The sequence below is a fragment of the Protopterus annectens genome, chromosome 10.part0, assembly GCF_019279795.1.
Source record: "Protopterus annectens isolate FY-2018-M chromosome 10.part0, PAN1.0, whole genome shotgun sequence".
NCBI classification, from domain to species: domain Eukaryota; kingdom Metazoa; phylum Chordata; order Ceratodontiformes; family Protopteridae; genus Protopterus; species Protopterus annectens.
Genome location: NC_056744.1, coordinates 1,782,724,694 through 1,782,745,080, shown reverse-complemented (window position 1 = coordinate 1,782,745,080; position 20,387 = coordinate 1,782,724,694). Strand labels below are relative to the sequence as shown.

The 20,387-nt window shown below is 40.3% G+C and overlaps 1 protein-coding gene across 1 annotated transcript in view; it reads right to left on the bottom strand.

The window, feature by feature from the left end:
- The window catches only part of LOC122814496 (integrin alpha-M-like), a 935,681-nt gene that overhangs the window by 469,394 nt on the left and 445,900 nt on the right, over nucleotides 1–20,387 (bottom strand). The window contains exon 11 of the mRNA XM_044087070.1: nucleotides 18,757–18,833. Coding sequence (XP_043943005.1) covers nucleotides 18,757–18,833 — 77 coding nt within the window. The remainder of the gene's footprint in view (nucleotides 1–18,756; nucleotides 18,834–20,387) is intronic.

Below are 20,387 nucleotides of genomic sequence, written 5' to 3'. Positions count from 1 at the left end.
AGCAGACAGTAAATGCTTAATGTGTACAAGCCTATATCGTAATCATAAAATCCCTTGGGTATTGACACACATTGGGAGTGTTTTGGTAAATTTGCAGTAAGCTTGACTAGGTTTAAAATGGCTCTTAACTGGTTACTAGGCTATCAGCCTATGGATATGTAAGTGAAAGTACTAGTATAGAATTGAAAAGTTGCCTTACATTCTAAGTGTCTTTATAGATTTTAAAAATATATGCCACTTCCCAAATGCTACTGAGTTTTTTCTTATAAATTTACATTTCTTAAATGTAGAATAATTCCTTATTCCTTCACAAGGCACAATATTAATGTGTTCAGTTACCAAGGAATCATTGTACCTTTAAGTATTTTTTTCCTGCCTCTCCCACCTCTTGTCTGCTAGCCATCAAAGCCTCCCCAGTCAGACATTAGCCCATTTATTCCCCAGAGGTGGTGGGAGTCCTACCAAATCTCCTAGGGTCACATCATCCAGGCAGGCATTGATGAGGTGATTCTCTCGCCAGCATTTTGGCAATTGCAGTGATAGCATTATTTATCTACCACCATCGGGGGGGGGGGTAGATAAATAATGCTATGTGCATGTATACTGCAGGGACCACCTACCCTGCTACATTGCTACATCTTGAACATGCGTACTCCTCCACATGTGCTGAAGAGGAGCAGATATCCTAGCTAGCCCAGTTGGTCACTCCCATGCCAGCCTGTGATCTGGCCCCTACTCATGACCCACATTTACTCACTGGCTAAGGCTAGGTAATCTAGTGGAACAATGGTCATACCCAGAGGGTGGCCGAACACCCCCCCCCCTGCAGGGGTGGGCATGCACATCCTCCTTTGCTGTGCCATCAAACACCTGAGATGCTACTTTGGAGCTGAGTCACCTGAGCCGCAGTCTGGACACATCCCTGTACTCCACAAGTGCAGGCTATGCTTTGAATGGTGGTACATTAGTGGCATTACTGCTGTGGAATTCAGTGTACTAGTTAAATCACAGGATTTTATTTTTTATCTAGTATATAAAGCATATCTGTATATGCCTATTTATTGATCAGTAGACCTCATCAGAGGAGCCTTTTTGTGGGGAGTCAGGAACAGTATGAACTCAAGTTGCTTATGTGCACACAGGATGCTGCATAGGCTGAAATATTTCAGACCCAGGCTGTCAGTTTTCCAGCTTTTGAAACCGTAAAGATTATGGTGACCCTTTGTCTCTGACTACACAATTTTTTATAGAAAAAATGCCTCTGATTCAGATTGATAAGTGATCACACCAAGCTGACTGGTGTGAGGGTTTGATCCTGTTTCTTTCAGCCTCTGTGGTGTGATGGTGGGATCCATGAGATTGGAGCAAACCACAAAACCAGCGGTCAGGAATCCAAAAAAACTGATTTATTATTGCAAAATAAAAGGTCTTAAAATTCTCCAGTGCCTCTGAGTATAAAATCTCATCAAAAAACACTCCTTGTATACAAACACATCAATTACATTCATTACGCTAATCAAACAATTATACGATTAAAGGAAAATTCTCCAATTGCACTCTATATTTCAGGGGCTAATGATCCAAGAGATTGTTACACGTAGATAGCAGGGACACAGTTCCCCTGCATGGAGGTCTCCTTGGTGAGCTGTATGTTGATCATATTGTTGGGTAGGTGTTAACCTGTATAACTGGAAAATGACAGATGATACACTTTTCATTCTTTTCTGGGTGAATCTTATGGGACTGTGGCAGCTGTTTGGCACAGAGGGGTAATGTCCTACTGATGTGAATGCTGGAAGGGCTGGCTGGGCTTGGATTGGACAGAGTAACTGGAACTGGTTTATTAATTCTTTGGAGCGGTGGCCTAATCAACTCCGTGGAGGTTAGGTGTTCAGATGTGGACCACAAGGATAAGGCCATGTGCTGGGTTCTTCAGCAGTGGATAGTGCTGTAGTGGAATTTAAGGTTAAGTATGGAAGTGAGAGCCTGTCAGTGGGCTAAGGAAATAGAAATAGGGACTGCTACAGATTGACTTATGCAGTGAAATTTTCCATGATTCATAGCTGTCACCTTCTGTTCAGTGTCAGATAACTGTAAGTAGTAGGATGAAAAATGAACCATGTTGTAGTAAGGTTTTGATGGTTGTCAGATACTTGGGTGGCCAGGAACAGAATATAAAATGAGTTTTGTTTAAACATTTTTATCACATTTAATGAATTATGTTAATCTCTTCTGTCATAATGTTTCCTGGATTATAATACTGATGTCTCTTTATGTTCCATGAAAATCCTCTGTTGTAGGATTATGCTAATGAAAACAGACCATTTGTAATTAAGTCAGTCTTGGATAAAATAGCTTAACTAAAGTGAAATTATTGCCTTTCTTTTAATACAGGGAGCCAAGGAAATTGAAGAAATGTAAGTATGGATTGTTTGGCTTGGTATTTATATAGAAAGGCCTCGTTTGTGTCAGTTCTGCAGTAAATTATTGTAAATGTTGCTGTATGTGAAAGTTTGTGCACATCTGTGTATGTGAGTATGTGTGTGCACATCTATGTACTTGTGTTTAACATTTTTCAGTAATATGAAGAAGAGCTAAAGTAGTGATGACGCCTGAAGACAATGAAGGTTTACATGGGGCCTGTAATTAGGGTGATACATTGCCTGACAAATGGAACTAGTATGTATCTCAGAAGCCAACAGAATTAATTCACTAATCCACTGGTACAGGAACAGGATGTATAACCTACTCTGCCAGTGACCCAATCTGGCTAGCAACTTGTGCTAAAGAGCAGTGAATTATTATATTATGTGGGAGGGGTTTTTGTGAGCAGCCAGTGGCAGCTTTGTATTTCTCAGAGGGAGGAACCTTCCACCAATGCACCAGTCAGTGGCTTGTGTTCTACTTATATTTCTCAGAGGGAAGGACCTTCTACCCCTGCACTGGTCAGTTGCCTGTGCCTTACTTATATTTTTCAGAGGAAGGGACCTTGTGCCCTACTTATTTCTCGGAGGGAGGAGTCTTGTGCCTTACTTACATTTCTCAGAGGGAGGGGCCTACCACCCATGCAGTATCATCAGTTTTCTCTCATTTTTTTATGGGCGGGAACCTGTCAGCCATTAAATATAAAGTGGAATGTGTTTCTACAGATGGATAGGCCCACTACCCACGTATCAACCAATGGTCTGCTTGCACTTTCCAGGAGAGGCCCCACCACTGTTGCTGCAACCTCTGTGTGCGTTAGGGATAAACAAAGTAAGAGTGCAGCAGGTCTGTGTTTGGGTAAGCTTGTATGTTATGACAGCATGTGGATATCATCTCATTAAAAAAAATCTTAACTAATCATATTGACATAGTTTAGTTACAAACATCCATCACTTAAAATCTATCTAGTCATTCTCTGTCAAACATTACACAGCTCATTCAAATTCTGCCTTCTTTAAAACCTCATTCCTCCTCCAAAACATTATTCTGCATGTATGTTTTTATCACAGTTCCCATTTTGCTATGTAATTTTGGTCCTACCCTTTTCTAAAGATCCTAATTCCATTTGCTTTATCTCTGTTGCTATATTCACTACTTCTAGTACAGCTGGTTTAGACTTCAGTTTCCATTTTCTAGTAACTGCTTTTTGCCAGCCACAATAATTAGACTCAGCAAGGCCTTACTATTTGTAGGCTATTTTGAGTCTGTATTATAGCTCAAAAATAATTTCCATAGTTATACCAATTTGCTGACCCAGTATTTCTGATATAGTAGTCTGTAGAGAATTTTTAAAGTCTGCCAAACCATTACACTCTCAAGAACATGTTCCAATTATTACTTTCTTCCCCATCACACCTCCAGCATTTGCTGTCTACCTGAGGAAAATTTCTTTGGAGTCTACTTTGAGTATAAAATGCCTATGTAAATACTTCCAAGCAAAGATTCTAAATATTCTAGTATTTGTTGCATATCTGGGGGTCATACATAACATCCCCCATTGTTTTTGTGTGAATTGCTTATCCAGTCTCTCTTCCTAATCCTCTCTAACCTCTTCTGATTGATTCTTTATAGTTATCAAGAAGTGTTTCATATGCTCTACTATTTATATCTTTGTTAATAACAGCTTCTGTTCTAGATTGTACAAAAAAACTTTACCAGTGCTGGTCTTTCACTTAGGAACCCCCTATTTCTTTCTCTTTGTTTATGCTCTGATAACAATCCTTGACATGGAAGGTGATCTCTTTCCTGCAGTTCAAATAAATTCTTGACATCTTTTCATTCCTTTTCTCATCTAATTATTAACTCCCAATACCTTAGTTTCGTTGCCAGTTTTCTTCAGTAAATTCCAGCTTGCTTTTACTTATTGTCTGTATCCCTAAATGCAGATATCCCTATTGGCAGAATCTCCTTTTTCCATTACCGCGTTGGCTTAGTTCTTAGAATATTTGACTTTATTAATATAATATTCCATATAAGTATTCTGTATGACTATTGTTCTTAAGGATCTGCATCCAAAATTCCAGTTTCTCCTTGTTTCCTGAGCTTCCCCAGTTTTATCATTATACCTTTCTACTTTGAAGCATAATGTTCTGCTTGTGCTATGTATATTAGCCTTAACTGTGTAGCTTTAAAAACCCCTTTAAATCAGGAAATCTCAAACCATCTTGTTCTTTTGGAAGGATCAGTTTATCCCACTTGACGGGCTGCTACCCCCCCCCCCACCCCTAGATAAAATCGTTCAACTCTTGATTGCTATCCACAACTTCTCCTTTGGTTAATAAAAGCAAGCCTGACCTATGTGTAAAACTAAAGGGACTAAAACCATTTTGACTGCTTGTATCTTGCTCTCCATATCCATAAAACACAGCTTCCAACTTTTCAGTTTTGTATAATTTTTTTTAGTCTCTTCCCACATATCCTTAGCTGCCATAACAATCCTTTTTAATCCATACTCTACATTTTATCATGTCCCCATAAATATGGGTATTGCTGAAAAAATGTGTGTGGGTACATAGTTTACAGCTATTGCCTTTGTTTTATCTTCATTAATTTTGTATCTAGAAAATACTTGTAACTGTCTCAAAATGTTCCACAACACTAAAATGCCCTTTTCTGGTTTTATTAAAGCACAGATAATATCTAAAAACAAAGCCAGCTTTTCTTGACTACCATATCAATTATATCCTTGAATTTCTGAGTATCTTATTTCGCTTGCTACTGACTCTAAATATAATATGAATAATAAAGCAAAAAGAGGACACCCCTGCCTGGTTTTACTACTTAAACAGAACTTATCAGAGACTTTAATTTTCACCTCTGATCCCTCATATACCCTCCTAATCAACCTTATGATTTTATGAGGGGAATGCAGAAAATCCCAGTGTACTCTGTCAAATTCTTTCTCTTTATCAAGACCTACCAACAACAGCTGTATTTTCTTACATTCTGCTTCCCTGTAGATCATCGTTCTGTTAATGTTGCCAAATGTTTGCCTGTCCCCCACAAAACCACACTGATCCATATCTGTCAATTTTGGCATTAGTTTTGTCATTCTTTCAGCCATTAATAGACTTAAACACTTTTTATAATCATGGTTTAGAATTGTAATAGGCCCATATGAAGCTGGATCTGATGGGTCTTTACCTTCTTTACGTATTATAGCCATCATCGCTTTCTTCTTCTCCTCCTTTTAAAATACTGTTAAACAGAACCTTCTAGATCTTTATCAGTTTCTTCCTCCTTGTTTCAAACTTCCACAGGAGAACCATCTATTCCTGGGGACTTTCCTGCAGATTGGCTATACATCACCATTGTTATCTCCTTTCCTCCTAACCTGTTGGTAATTGAGCCTCATCTACCTCTAACCTTGGTATATTTAATTCTTCCATAAATATTTTCATTTATACCTTTTCCTGATTTCCATATTTCTCTGCTTTGCAGATTTTCATAAAATTTCCAAAACAGTTCTAGTACCTCCACAGGATTGCTGGTTATCTTCCTTGTTGTAGGCCTCCTAAGCTTGGAGACAACCATTTCTACTTTGTTTCTGAGTCAATGTGCTAAAAGTTTTTCTACTTTGGAGTTATTAGTAAAAAACATTGCTTCAACAGCAGCTTTTCGAAACTCATGCATATTATCAAGGTAATCCCTTATCTGATGTTGTCCTTTTCATTCTTCTTCACTTATGGGTTCATATTCAGTCCTTGGATCTGACTCTGGCACATTTACCATACTTTGGATTCAATGCTCGAGCTCCTTCCTCTACCCATAATGCCCTATTTAACCCGTATTAACTTGAATCTCATTTGCTGCCTTTGCAAACATACACAGGTTCCACTCTTGAGTGAATTCAGCTGACTTATTTTCTATTAGTTTCTCTAGTTTACTACAAAACTCTTGTTTCTGTCTTTTTCCTCTCGCTAGTTGTCGCTGGTCATTAGGGACATTTCCTCCTTTTTCTATACTGTTTTTACAATATTCTTTATATTACAATTGTTGGTATTCTTTTTTCTTTCTTTTTTCTTTCATTGCCATTTAACTTTAGGGTATTTTTTGCTTTTACCATAGTTCTTCCCTTTCTTGTATTTTTCTCTTTGTGTTAAACAAACAAAAAAAACTTATCGGTATCATCTTTCCTTTCCAGTGTTTGTCCTCCATTTCCACCATTATGTTGGACAAACCTATGGGGTTTAAAAAAATGCACATCTTGCGAGCACAAGATCCCAAACTCAGATGCCCACAAGGAGTGTGTTTATTGCCTTGGAGCCAGGCACTTGGACATGGCATATAGAATCTGCTGCACCCAGGGTTGTCAGACATCCCTATTTGAGCGGGATTGTCCCAGGGATCAGCAGCCCGATCCCGAGTCCCACACTGCTGGTTTAAATCCCTGAGAAACAGCCTCCGTTTTTTTTTTTATTGACCCGTATACCGGCATACGGGCCAATCAAAAATCGTTAAACACAGAGCTACATGTGTTTAATGCGGAACATCAGGCAGTTCCGCATTAAACACAAGTAGCTCCGTTTTGTGATTTTTTTTTTTTTTTTGATTGGCCCGTATACCAGCTCTGCAGACCAATCAAAGATCACTAAACATGGAGCTACTTGTGTTTAATGCAGACTTGCCTGATGTTCTGCATTAAACACAAGTAAGCTCCATGTTTAAAGACCTTTTTTTTTTTTTTTTTTTGATCTGCACCTAGCGTGAAAGACCTTTTTATTTTAATGTCCCTACCTGGCCAGTCAGAAATCTGGCAACCCTGGTTCCCCTGCACTCTTGTGGCAGAAGAGTGTGGTTTCAGCCTTGTCTGAGCTGGGGATTTCTGGAGGAAGGTTCATTGTGTGCTTTCCTATTGGTAGATTAGCTTAAAAGTGTTTTAATTTCACCTGTATTTAAGCCTTGTATTTGAGCATTGCAGCACACTGTACAACAGGGTTTAGTGGTGCCCTGTATACAGCAAACACCTTGAAACACAATTTTTCCCTAGACATCTGTCAGTAGAACCCTCCCAAGCTTCCCAACTATACTACGGGCACACTGAGCAGAGTTGCCACGCTTATCATCCATAGCCTTCAATAGAACAAGCATCTTTGTTAGTCCTAGCACAAAAACTGGTCAAACTAGTTCACTCTCTTCCCTTATAGTACATACAGCAAATACTTGCTATAATGGATATGCAGTTCCCATCATTTCACCGGTCAGCCTGATTGACATGGTCATCCTGAGGCAACATAGTAATTGCCTCATGTATATTGACAACCACTTACTCCTAAAATAAACAAATATCCTATGTGAGAGATATAATTACACTATAAAATTGGAATAAGTTCTCACACAACAACAGACCAGACATCAAACAGGTTGTCAGCAGACACAGTTCACCTCACACACAAAATGAGGTTATGACACATAACCCACATATGCGGAGGTACTCACTAGAAGCCTACCAAAAATCAGAGACCTTCCAAATGTAAACCACTTGCACACACTGCTATGCAAATAGAAACAATTACACATAACACATACACCAGTGGCTCAGCAAATAAGCCCCTAAGGCAAAACAGCTCAGAATCTAATGTCTTGGTTATAGGTGACTCCATAGTGAGACACACAGATGTCTCCTCACCAGTATGGACAAGGAGAAGAACATCATCAGCTGCCTGTCATGTGACAGGATCCATCAAACCACACATGCACTCAAGTCGCACAACAACAAGTACCATTATGGGGTGAATGACTTGAGACGTACCTCACTGGACGATATGAAGAGAAACATGACAGAACTCTCAGATTATATGTCCCAGGCAGGTATGCCCCTAGCTCTAAGCATCATTCTACTTTCACCCAGGATGATGCCACAATATAAACAAAAAAAAATTGACTTCAGCAATTGGCTTAACTTGTAGTGTCAGTCCAGCGGGATCTAGTATCTGTCCGCCTGGGAAGAAATGGTTGACAGGCCATGCTGCTTTGCCACAGATGGTCTGCACCTGTCTCCTCTAACGTTTCGGATACTGGCAAAGGAGCTTGCCTCCCCCATAGTGCCCTTTTTTTAGGCAATTTCAAAACAACAATATTTCTGAAGCAAAAAAATCCACTCGAGACAAACTCAAGGTTCTGCTGCTTAGTGCTAGGAGTCTAAACGTGAAACTGCACTCCCTGGAAGCACTCCTCACCTTGTAAGGTGCTAACTTCTGTGCAATCACTGAGATATGGTTCAAGGCTATGGAGAGCACCCTGGCTGTGCAAGGCTACAATGGCTTCCACATGTTCAGACCTCAGAATAAGCATGAAAGAACCAAAGGTGGAGGTGTATCCATCTTCATTAAAGCCAAGTACACCGACTGGTCAAACAGTACTACTGTCTTGAACTACTCCATGTCCAGTTAATTATGGCAGAATCCCTACCACATCATTGCTAGCTATAGGTCCTTCACCACGAAGCAGGAAAAGCACACCACCTACCTTGACTTAGTGGAGTCACTTGCCATACAGCCCAGCACCTTAGTTATGGGAGATTTCAACTATCCTTTCATTGACTGGGTGACATACATGAGCATGAACATGCTTGCCTAGAGGTTCCTGCACTTTGTTAATAACAAAGGCTGTGGAACAGATAGTCTGCACCTCCACAAGAGGCTCAAATGCCATAGACATAGTACTCACCAACATGGGAGGTGACTGCACTCTTCCCTGAGCGATGCCCTCCCCGGTTATGTTACACCATAAATCGGTTTCGTTCAAAGTAATTCTTGAATCTGTCACTACCACAGGAGCAAAAAAAACTAAAAACTTTTCCATAGTAAACTACATCCTATTAAGTGATGGTATAAAGTGTTTTATACCCCCCACTCCTATGCAGAGGTGTATATAAATGCCCTGTATAAACACTTAAGCAACTGAATAGACTTGGATGTACCTGACCGGATTAAAACCAGGTCCTCCCAAAAAAAAAAAAAAAAAAAAAAAACATCCTGGTGGACCTCAAGTATAAACAGGTTATGTAAGAAAAGGAAGAAAATGATGTCTAAGAACAAGAGGGACCTGACTCAGCAGAGGAAGTATTCCCTCCACAGCATGAACAAGCAAATCAGACATCTTGTAAAGTCCTCTAAAGCTAATTTTGAAGCTAAAATAGCATCCCTAGCTAAGGATAATCATGAGGCAGTCTTTATCTACATCTGAAATCTAAAAGGGAATGTCCAGCTATGTGCTGAACCGGTAGTAGCTGCTACTACTCAAACCATGTCACAAGCAAAGCACTCCCAAATAATAGAAATGCTGAGTCAGTGAAAAGCAGGTTTATTAAGAATCCACAAAGCTTTCGGGAGAAGTCCCTTCCTCAATCATACTATACCAGAGGAAACTGCCAAGCTGCTAGCTGACATATTTGGCACAGACTTCACCCCTGTCCCTGTAGCCATACCCCAAAGCATACCTGTCATCAGTATTCTCGCTAGTATCTCCAGAGATCAGGTCATATCTGTGATCTCCAAGGCCAAAAACACAGCTTCAGTCAGACCACATAGCATCCCAGGTTGCTTACTAAGCAATCTAAAACAGGACCTAGATGACCCACTTGGCACTCGCTTTAACCCTAGCCTGAGAACTGACTTTGTTCCAGCAGAGTGGAGAACAGCAACAGTAATCTCCTTGCACAAAAGGAGGGCCATCAACTGCTCATATGAACTATAGACCCATAAGTCTAACAAGCTTCATCTGCAAGGTCATGGAGAGAATCATCATGTACCTGATCAACAAGGACATAGGTGACTTCAAACTCAAGACTCAATCCAGTTTGGCTTCGTTAAGGGAAGATCACGCTTATTAAACCTAGCAGACTTCGTCAAGAAAGTCACCAAAACCCTGGATGAAGGTAAGACAGTGCATACTGCCTATCTCAACCTAGCCAAGGCTTTTGACACAATCCCTCACTCAGTTATCATTGAGAAACTCTCCCAGCTGGGGATTAATCCTTACATCACTAGATGGGCAGCCAAATGGCTCACCAACAGAACACATACTGTCAAAGTTGGTGACTCCACCTCTACCAGTAGACCTATCACCAGTGGCATACCACAAGGATCTTTGCTATGCCCTTTACTGTTCAGAATCTATTTATTGGAAGTCCAGGCTAAAGTAGATGGCATTTGGCTTATCAAGTTCACCAATGATTGCAAATTGGGTGCAATCACTGAGTTCCCCAATGATGTCAACATATTGTAGGAGGGGCTAACACAGAGAAATGACTGGTGCCAAAGCCACAGTCTAAAACTAATGCAAAAAAAGTGCATTGTTTTCCATTTTGGCAAAGCAGAATTCCCTGCTAATTAAAATATTGACAGCACTCCCCAGTGGTGTGAGATCTGGAAACACAGGTAGATAGCAGTCTGATCTTTGACCAGCAAGTTTCTACAGTGGTAAGAAAGCCTTTTACATTGTACATCTCACAAGTAAGGGCATCACAGCCAGGTCTAAAAATGTGATAACTAAACTGTACCTGACCCTCATCATTAATAGAGTATAATGCTCCCTTCTGGCCTCGAAACCATTACTTACATGGAGAGACTGAAAGTACTGTCACTGTACTCTGTATCATATAGGCTGCTGAGAGGTGACTTGTGCTTGGCCAACAGGGCAGTCTCTGACCCTACCCTGATGCATATGCCACACACCTTGAAGTCAAATGACACAAGCGTCAATAACCCTAGGGATCTTAACCTAGCCTGTGACATTAACAAAACATGCTGGAGAGACAGATATATCTCCCAGAGATTGCTGCTACTCTGGAATCAACTCCTAATTCATATGAAGCAGAGCTCCTCAATGACCCTATTCAAGTGCAACCTGGACAAATGAATAGGAGACCTTGGCGATGGCACACATGTCCCTAATGGAAAGGGGTAGTGTTTAACATAGACTCACTCTGAGAATTACATGCATCTAATCAAGGACAATTGAAGTAACTCAGGATTAACATGGCTAGTCTTGTAAGGGCTCTAGGGCCGTTAGCATAATAACCTTCTATGAACCTATGATTAGTTCTTCACTTAGGCAGAAGACACAGGTTAAGTGCAGCAGCCCTAGTCACCTTACAGACACAGTGTTCAAAAGCTCAACTATGGTTACTTTTCAGAGTATCAGATTTAGGGCTTTACTACAATATTTCTGAGAGTATTTATTGTTGTACCTGCAGTACAGGGGATCCTAATGGTTAGAGAGGTACCAGACAGAAAATTGCTTCCATTTGGACATATACAATTGCTAGGTAGTGGATTTCCTGGCATCCTGCAGAACCCAAAGTACATCCTCAGAAAAGAGGTGCCTGAAAGGGATCAAATCCTATCACCCACAGTGTCAGTTGAAGAGTGGACAAGTGAAGCAGGACAACAGACTCTTGTCTTGTGTGAGAAGATAAACCCAGTGAGGTAACTTGTAGTGACTACCCCTGGTCAAGTAAAAAAGAAGGTGCAATCAATGCTGCCTTGACCAAAAGGAAGTCACTATTAAGATTTTGTGAGAGGCCCGCCTGAACTTGCTCAAGACTTGTGGTAATAGAGGGAGGGGAGGGAAGGAGTACAGAAACATCCCCTTCCAAGGAAAAGACAGGGCGCCCACTTTCCAAGCCAAAGTTCTTGGGACTCTGGAACAGAATAGAGGAAGTTATCTGTTCAGAGTGGAGGCAAAAAGATCTACTTGAGGAATACCCCACCGATGGACAATTTCAAGGAAAACATCTCTATGAAAGCATCCATTCATGAGCTTGTGTGCTGAACCTGTTCAAGGAGTCTGACACTAGATCGTGCTCCAAGGGAATGTAAACTGCCTGAAGAATCACTTGATACTGGATAGCTAGATCCCAGACCTGAATAGCCAGTCTGCAGAGAAGATAAGATCTTTTGCCCCCTTACTTGTTGATATACCACATCAATGTGGTATTGCCTGGAAAACCTTTGAGGGGTCTAGAATGAAAGAGGGAATGAAAAACCTGAAGATCCAGAAGCAGAGCCCTCATCTCCTTTATATATGGATGTGGTCTGACCTTTGATGACGAGGCTAGAGGTCCTGAACCTTGAGGACAACATAGGATGCACCCCACCCCATGTCTGAGACATCTGTAAAAAACTCCTGAGCTTGAAAAGAAGGTCCAGGTTGAGTGAAAGTTGATGAGTCCACTGAAGCTTGAGCTTCAGATAGGGAAGAAAAGGTACTGGAAAGTCCAGGGGGTGGCAATGTTGAAGCCACAATTACTTTAAGTACCACTGAAGCTTCCTCATATGCAGCCTGGTGAGAGTGTGCATGGGAATGGTGATACCATGAATCCAAAAACCCAGAGAAATTTACTGGCCATGACAGATGCCAGAGGAAGAAAGGACAGGAAAAAGGCAACTAGGGACAGAGCCTTGGGGACAGGCAGAAATGCCAGCATGGGAACTCTGAACTTTACTGCCAAGGAGATATGTTTCTGGGAAGACATCAGAACTTATTTGTGAAAGTTTATGGTGAACCCCAGACTCCCTAACACAGAAGTAATAAACTTGAGAGATCCTGAAGCAGAGTCTTGGGGGAAGGAGCTTTAATAATTGATCATCTAGACAGGGAAAGATCTGAATTTCTTGCATCCTGCAAAAAGCAATCATAGAAGCGAGGCATTTAGTGAATACCTTTAGGGCATTAGAAAGACCAAAGAGCAAAGCAGAGGACTGAAAATGTAAGGATGAGACAAAGTAATGTAAAAATCTTCCTTAGAGAAGATGGATGGGGCTGTGAATGTATGCAGCCTTGAGATTCAGAGATACCAGAAATGCCTGGGGTAGAAAAACAGGAAATAATGTCTGCAGAGTTAATATCAGGAGGGAAGGAATCTTAAGAAAGGTGTGCAGCCTGGAAAGATTCAGAATTAGCCTCTAAGTGCCCCTCTTTTCACTGGACTAGAAACATTGTTGAATAAGATCCCATCACAACCCAAACAGGAGGCATGGCTTGAATGATTCCCAAAACAGAATTAAGAGCTGGGAAACGAGAGGACAGCTCTTGAGAAGGGAGGAATGGACTTCCGAACCATGAAACATCCCTGACAGATAATAGACAGAATCCAAGGGTGTGAAGTGATACGTAGCCAGTTTGTAAGAGACAGAGACAGATGGAGGGACAAGGGAACTTTCCTGAGGGCAGAAGGAAACAAACAGAACCCAGCTTGTCCTGGAAAGCAGGTTTCTGGGTGGCAGGAGTCTGAGTAGACTTAGCAGGAGACCTCTAAAATTCTTCTAAAATTCAGGAAAAGAGGAAACAAAAATGTTTCATCTCCTGCAAGGCTTTACCCATGTCCTGGAGACACTTGAAAATTTCAGTTGCAGCAAATTCAAAAAGATTTTTATTATCTACAAGCGCATCCAAAAGTTTGGTCTTAGTGTCATCATGCAAGGTCTGAAGACAATGCCAAGGACAAGGCCTCATAACTGAACCAAAGGCAGCAGCCCTAGAAAGGCATCAGCTGCATCACAGGTGCATTTTATTGAGTGGTGGGCAACTTGAGAAGTAGACCCCAGCAGGGAAAGGGGCAAAATCTTCCCCTCAGAGACAGAAAGGTCAGAAATCAGCTTAGATACCTGAAAAGGGATGGCCAAAACATAACTGGTCATATGAGTCTGGTAGCTGATAGCCCTAAAGGATAGGATGGCAGCAATTTAAACATATTTGCTGAGCTTTTTCATAGCCCTACTATCCTTATCACATGGCAGCAGCTTGGTAGTGAGCAATACATCGGATGACTTTTCAGAGGAGACTGACACTACAGAAGAGTTAGCAGTAGGCCATTTACAAATAAATTTGCACTCCTCAGGCACTTTATAAAAATATATCTGGCTTCTTAGGTGCAGGGGGCAGAGAGCCAGTGGTACAGACATTGCTGAAAAAAGTATCCAGAAGGGCAGCCAGAACAGTAGAAACAGCAGATGGCTTAGGAAACTCCATCTGTAGGAGCTCATAATATCTTTTTCTAAATCTCAGAGACCTGAAATCAATCCCACTAAAAATAATCCATCATATAGGCATTGGTATCCCAAAAGGAAAGTTCTTCCAGTGAGGGGATGTGAACATCTGGAGCCTCCTCTTCATAGCTGTAGTCCACAGGGAAGGGATTTAGGAAGAATAAGCCAAAGATTATTCCCTGAGTCCAGATCCTCATCCAAGTAATCCAATTCCCTGGTTCTCTTGACTGGAGTGGATGACCATAGAGGAGCAGGCACAAGGCATCAAGGCCATCAAAGCATTAGATAAATACTGAGTGAAATCTAACCATTCACATTGGGGATCCTTGATAACAGGGGAAATATGCTTTGTTGTTTTGTTTCTTTTTCTGTGGGATGTCCAAACAAAACAGCCTCCGAAGGTCATACCCCTGGCGAGACTCAATAATGATGGTACGAATCTCCTCCCTAACTAAAATCTGAGGAATCCCCCTCAGTCTTTCAAAAATAATCAGCCAAGGATCCCCATCAATGTCAGATACAGACATTTGAAAAGTCTCTGAGGACATGCAAGAAGCTCTGATGGGGGGTTGCAGCAGAGGAATACAAAGCAACCAACAGACAGTCCTCTGGGCTTTCACCAGCCTCAAGACAGAAGTCTGTGGAAGGATGGACAGCAACCAAACAAGACCTAAGTTTTTGGCCTTGTTCTTGGCAGATGGTTGGCCCTCAGGATGGGAGGATTCTGCTATACACTCTAAGCCAACAACTTAAGACAATGATTATCCAAGCATATGGACAAGCAGGAGAAACAACAAAGGAGGGTCTTAGACTCAAATGCCTACTAGACAGAGCTCTGTGCTTGATCATGGGAGGCACTCAGAATAGGCACTGGTCGTCATGATCTTTATAGAGAATCTGCCTCCCACACTGATACTTTCCATTTCTGGATGACATGAACTCAGTAACACTCAGTGGTGAAGTGGTTTGCATTTTTGCCTCACAGCAAGAGGTTCTCTGGTTTGATTGTCAGCTTTGGAGCCTTCTGTGTGGAGTCTGCATGTCCTCCCTGTGTTTGTATGGGTTTCCTCTGGATACTCCGATTTTCTACCACTTTTACAAAGACATGCATCTGGAGTGTTTCTCCTTAAGCCTCCTCTGAAAATTGGCTTGTTCCAAGTTAGACTTTCCGGTAAACAAATGTTGAATAAATAAATAAATAACCACAAAAAAATAGAAGAAAGATGAAAACCCCCAATGGGGAACTTATCTGAAAACATGTCTTGGTAAGTAGCACAGCAGATGGGCATTCACACCAACAGTCAACAATGGTGTTCGAACTGGTGGCAATGAAATTCTGAGTGTGTCCATAAGTCACTTCTATGCCTCTTGCCTTGTGTGGGGAGCATACATATGATGTACGGCACCTATGAGAACTAAAGGCTTTAGTATACTGACCAGATGTTGGGCTATCCTTGGCAGGAGATCCCTTAGGTAAAGAATACTGCAACAGTGATATGGAAGGACTTCATCAGATTGCTTGGTATGTTAGCAGGTAAAGAAGGTACAAACTGGCTGTGTTTTGTTAAAGTGAAGATGGCGCTATTGGCAGGTTTCACAAAGTGCTGTATATACAGAGTTTATTAACTGCCATTAACCATTAAAGAGCCAAACCATGGGAAAACCTAGAATTATTTTGATTTAGATTGTGACAGGATAAGAAAAGGCACTTTTAGCAACTAAGAAAGTATGTACAGTGCAAAGGAGACGTGCTTTAGAGAACATGACATTTCCAAAACCACAAGGCAAGAGAGGCTAGAGTTCACTGAGATGATTAAACAATGCAGACAAATAATGATATTGACTTTTTTTGCTGTTTAAAAGTGGTTTGCAAACTGGATGTGACCGCTTACTAATACAGAATAGTTAATGGTTAAAGCGTTATTCCAATTGCCGAATAATGATGAGGAAAAAATGGCGAATATTAATCAGCGAATTGTTCAACTTTCATGGAAGCAGAAGCTGAATGGAAGGAAGAGGGTGCACACGATGAAAAGGGAAGAATGGCCATGTCTTCTTTAGCTTGGAGATGATGATGGCCTGAGAGGAAGTATTTGTCTGTTTTGACTGTAAAGATTCAGAAGTCTGATAGCAATACCAAGATACATTCACACACAGACACACGCTCATACACACGCACACACTCATATATGCACACACGCGCACGCGTGCACACTGAGGAAAGAATACAGCATCCACACAGTAATGTGAGTGCCATGCATTTTATTGACAAAGTCCCATGGGTGCAATTTAAGTCAAAGGTTTACTTTGCCAATGTCAGGACATTTCAAAACATCAAATCATTGACTGAAGTGTGCATATCTGCAGGTAAGCACGGTTTTCTGAGGTAAGTAAATCAACTCTGAAATATCACGACAGTGGGAAAAGAGCAAGTTTTTCCAGTTCCCACTAAATCATGCTCTTGTACATGAAAAGCATGACAATTTGCAATTTGTAAGCATTTACTGACTTTTGCTGGTATTTTCAAAACTCAAACAAACAACAGTTTGAGCACCTGAATGCAAAATATATAGATAGACACACACACACACACACACACACACACACACACACACACACACACACACACACACACACACACACACACACACACACACTAGTAACTAGTTTGTATCCTGACTAGATGGGAGGCTACGCCCCTTACACCCCCCATTGTGAGGGATCGCACTACAGTGGGGGAAAGGGCATATACACTGCCAGTACTAGTTTTGGTGAAATGGATTTTCGGTGATGTGGACCCTATGTAAGAAATTTTAGGTGAAATGGGTTTTCGGCAAAATGTCCTAGAACACACACACACACACACACACACACACACACACACACACACACACACACACACACACAGACACAAAGAAATATGTTTGTGTACACACAGTCATTTAACAGACATAAGTGGTTAACTAAACTATATAACTTTTTCTTAGGAAAAATATGATAAAACATAAACTGAAAAGATCAAGTTCACTCCAACAGGTCACCTGCTACAGTCTGCTTTATCGCCATATCTGTCCAGAGTATTTTAAGTGCATCTACCTGGATAACCACTCCAGCCTTTTTCTCAACATTATAACTTGGATGTTCAGTCTAGAGCTGGTAAAGAATTTGCTTTAGGGGTTTTGCACAACATGCCCCTAGACCATCCAATGTCCACCCATTACCTGGAGCTGAAGGTGCACTACCTGAGACTTTCATATTTATATTAAGATTATCTTGGCAATAATCCTGAAAAAAAATAATAAGGCTGCATGACACTGTGAAGCACCAGATATTTGAACACTTGTGTGACCGATTGCCTTGTACCATGAATTGCATTTCATGTTATGAATTAGGTGGTTTGGAATATAGTCAGCTCTTGCGTTTTTATGTTCTTTATATTATTGCAGAAATGTTAAGCGATATTGTGTGGGGTGATTTTCTGTTTAGTGAAAAGTTGGTATGTTATAGTGTTCTGGCAAATGTATTTTTACACTGATGTGCTTTTACTTTTACTTTTTCAAACTTTCAGGGTTCTTTTAGAGGGAATTTGCTGGCATTATTGCTTTGTTTAGAACACCAACTACAACTAAGGACAGAAAAGTGAGCATGCCTAGTCTCTTTTTTACAATTAGGCTCTCCCAAAATAGCCACAGCATGAGACTGCAAACCATCTCAAAGATGTCCATCTGCTAAAAACATCAGGCCAGGGGACTGATGCCCACCTGCAGCTCACTCATATTATACACTCCTGAAGCAATTTCTTATTATATGAAAATCTGCTGCTATGCATGTATTTATTTACTTGTTTTACTTTGTTAACTGAATAAGTGAACTGTCCCAAAGGCCATTTTCAGCCATGACCAGGCCACAAGGCAGAAACAACTGTACAAAATGACACAAAAACTAAGTACCTTCTGAGTTACATTTCAAACCAGCAAACCAAAATCTACACTGCTTGACTCAGTGTTATAGTTCAAAAATGAAAGAAAGGGTACAGCTATTACCAAAGGAGTTCTTTATGAAAAATACTTCACACTGAAGTATTTTTCATAAAGGCATCCTTTGGCGATATGTCTATGTGTTGTTCTTTTTTAACATTTCAAACCAGCATTTAGATGCATGTGACAGTATAACCAACAGTTACAGTCCAATATTTACTATAATTGTACTCAATTTCATTTACATAAATCACTGCATTTTGTAATAAATCAGTGTATTAAATGATGATTTCATTACTTACAGATTGTACAAGTGCACTCAACCCTTCCTGAGACATTTCCTGCTGAAATGAGGCACTTCCTGACTGAGTCTGAGTTCCTGTAGAAATAAAACAGATGGTTTTCTTGGGACCAAATGTATATGGCTATAATAAAGGTGAGTTGAAGCACTGGCCATGTTTCAGGTGAAATAATTTAATACTGAATTATCACTGTTAGGAAGGTACACATATCTTTTAACTTCTTTGATTAAGACTTCTGGCTAAATCTAAAACTAAAGGGGGAACACATGCCTAAAACCAGGGATTATTTTTAAATATTACTTAAAGCCACTTAAATAGTTAATAGAACAACAGCTTTTCCATCAGCATGCAGTTTCTGAACAATAAGAAATCAGAAACTCAAATATTTGCTGTTATTGATTGAGTGTAATCCTTACAGATTTACCAGAAAAAATATTTAAAAAATACTAAGGACAGGGCAAAACTAGAAGAGAAAATCAGGAACATTTGAGATGTATGAAGGTAATACACAGATAAAAAAGATCTGGTTAACTGTAATGGCTTTCAGTGCTATTTTACTGGCAATATTACTTCATTATGAGCTAACATGATGTTCAGATATATTGAAAGACTGTGAGGCAGTGTTAAAAACAAAAAAGAACACAATTAATCTGGAAATAATTTTCAGAGCTATTAAAAATAATTTAAATCCTTCTCTGAGAAATCATGCATTTTAAAATGTGTGGTAGTTTATGTAACAAAATGAATATGTTGGTCATTTTATTTCAATAAAACTGATAATATTTAAAGTTATAAGAGCAAGTGTACTGTGCATTATACTGGGTAATGATTTCTTAAGTAACCAAACATTTCTTCAAAGAACACTTATAGGATCCATCTTGTGGACTATGAACTTTGCTTATTCATCCCCCAAAAATGATTTTTGTAGACAACATATGCATCATCATTTAGGGACTGCAAAATTAAATGTTTTCTGTATCTGAAAATATGGGAGCAGTTGCATTCAGTAAATGATATAAATAATCCCTGGGATTCATGAAGATTGCACCAGGTGGCGGAGTAGCGTCTGCGATCTACTGCCAAATATGGCCGCCGAGCGATTCATGTATGAACTGTTTCCACATGCCCTACCAGCCTACGCCAGAGCTGTGCAGCTCTCGGCACATGTATGCTAATTACCCCATGCGCAGCAGTGTAGCATGCAAATGAAGGTATATAGCGATTCATGAAGTGGTGCAGGCATAGCGTAAGCATGAAGAAATGTAAACCAAAAAAATAAAATGGTTTACATTTTGTCAAACATAAAATCGGAGCCATGAAAGCAGACCACACTTACATATTATAATGTTAATCTATGCCAATGGCTAAATATATAGCCAATGGCATAAAAAAACATGCACAGTATATAAAAAAATAACATTTAATGTCATGGCCACACTAACGCAAAATAAAACCGCAGTGCTCTGTGCGCAAATAGGATCACAAGGAACATGTATTTAGATGTCATAAAACTGCAATGTAACACAATTCATGATATCCCTATAATAGTCAATGGCACGCCTGCTACACCACAACCATGGCGCAAGGGTTGCTAAGGGTCTGTGACAGTGTTCTGTGTGGTAACTAGGAAT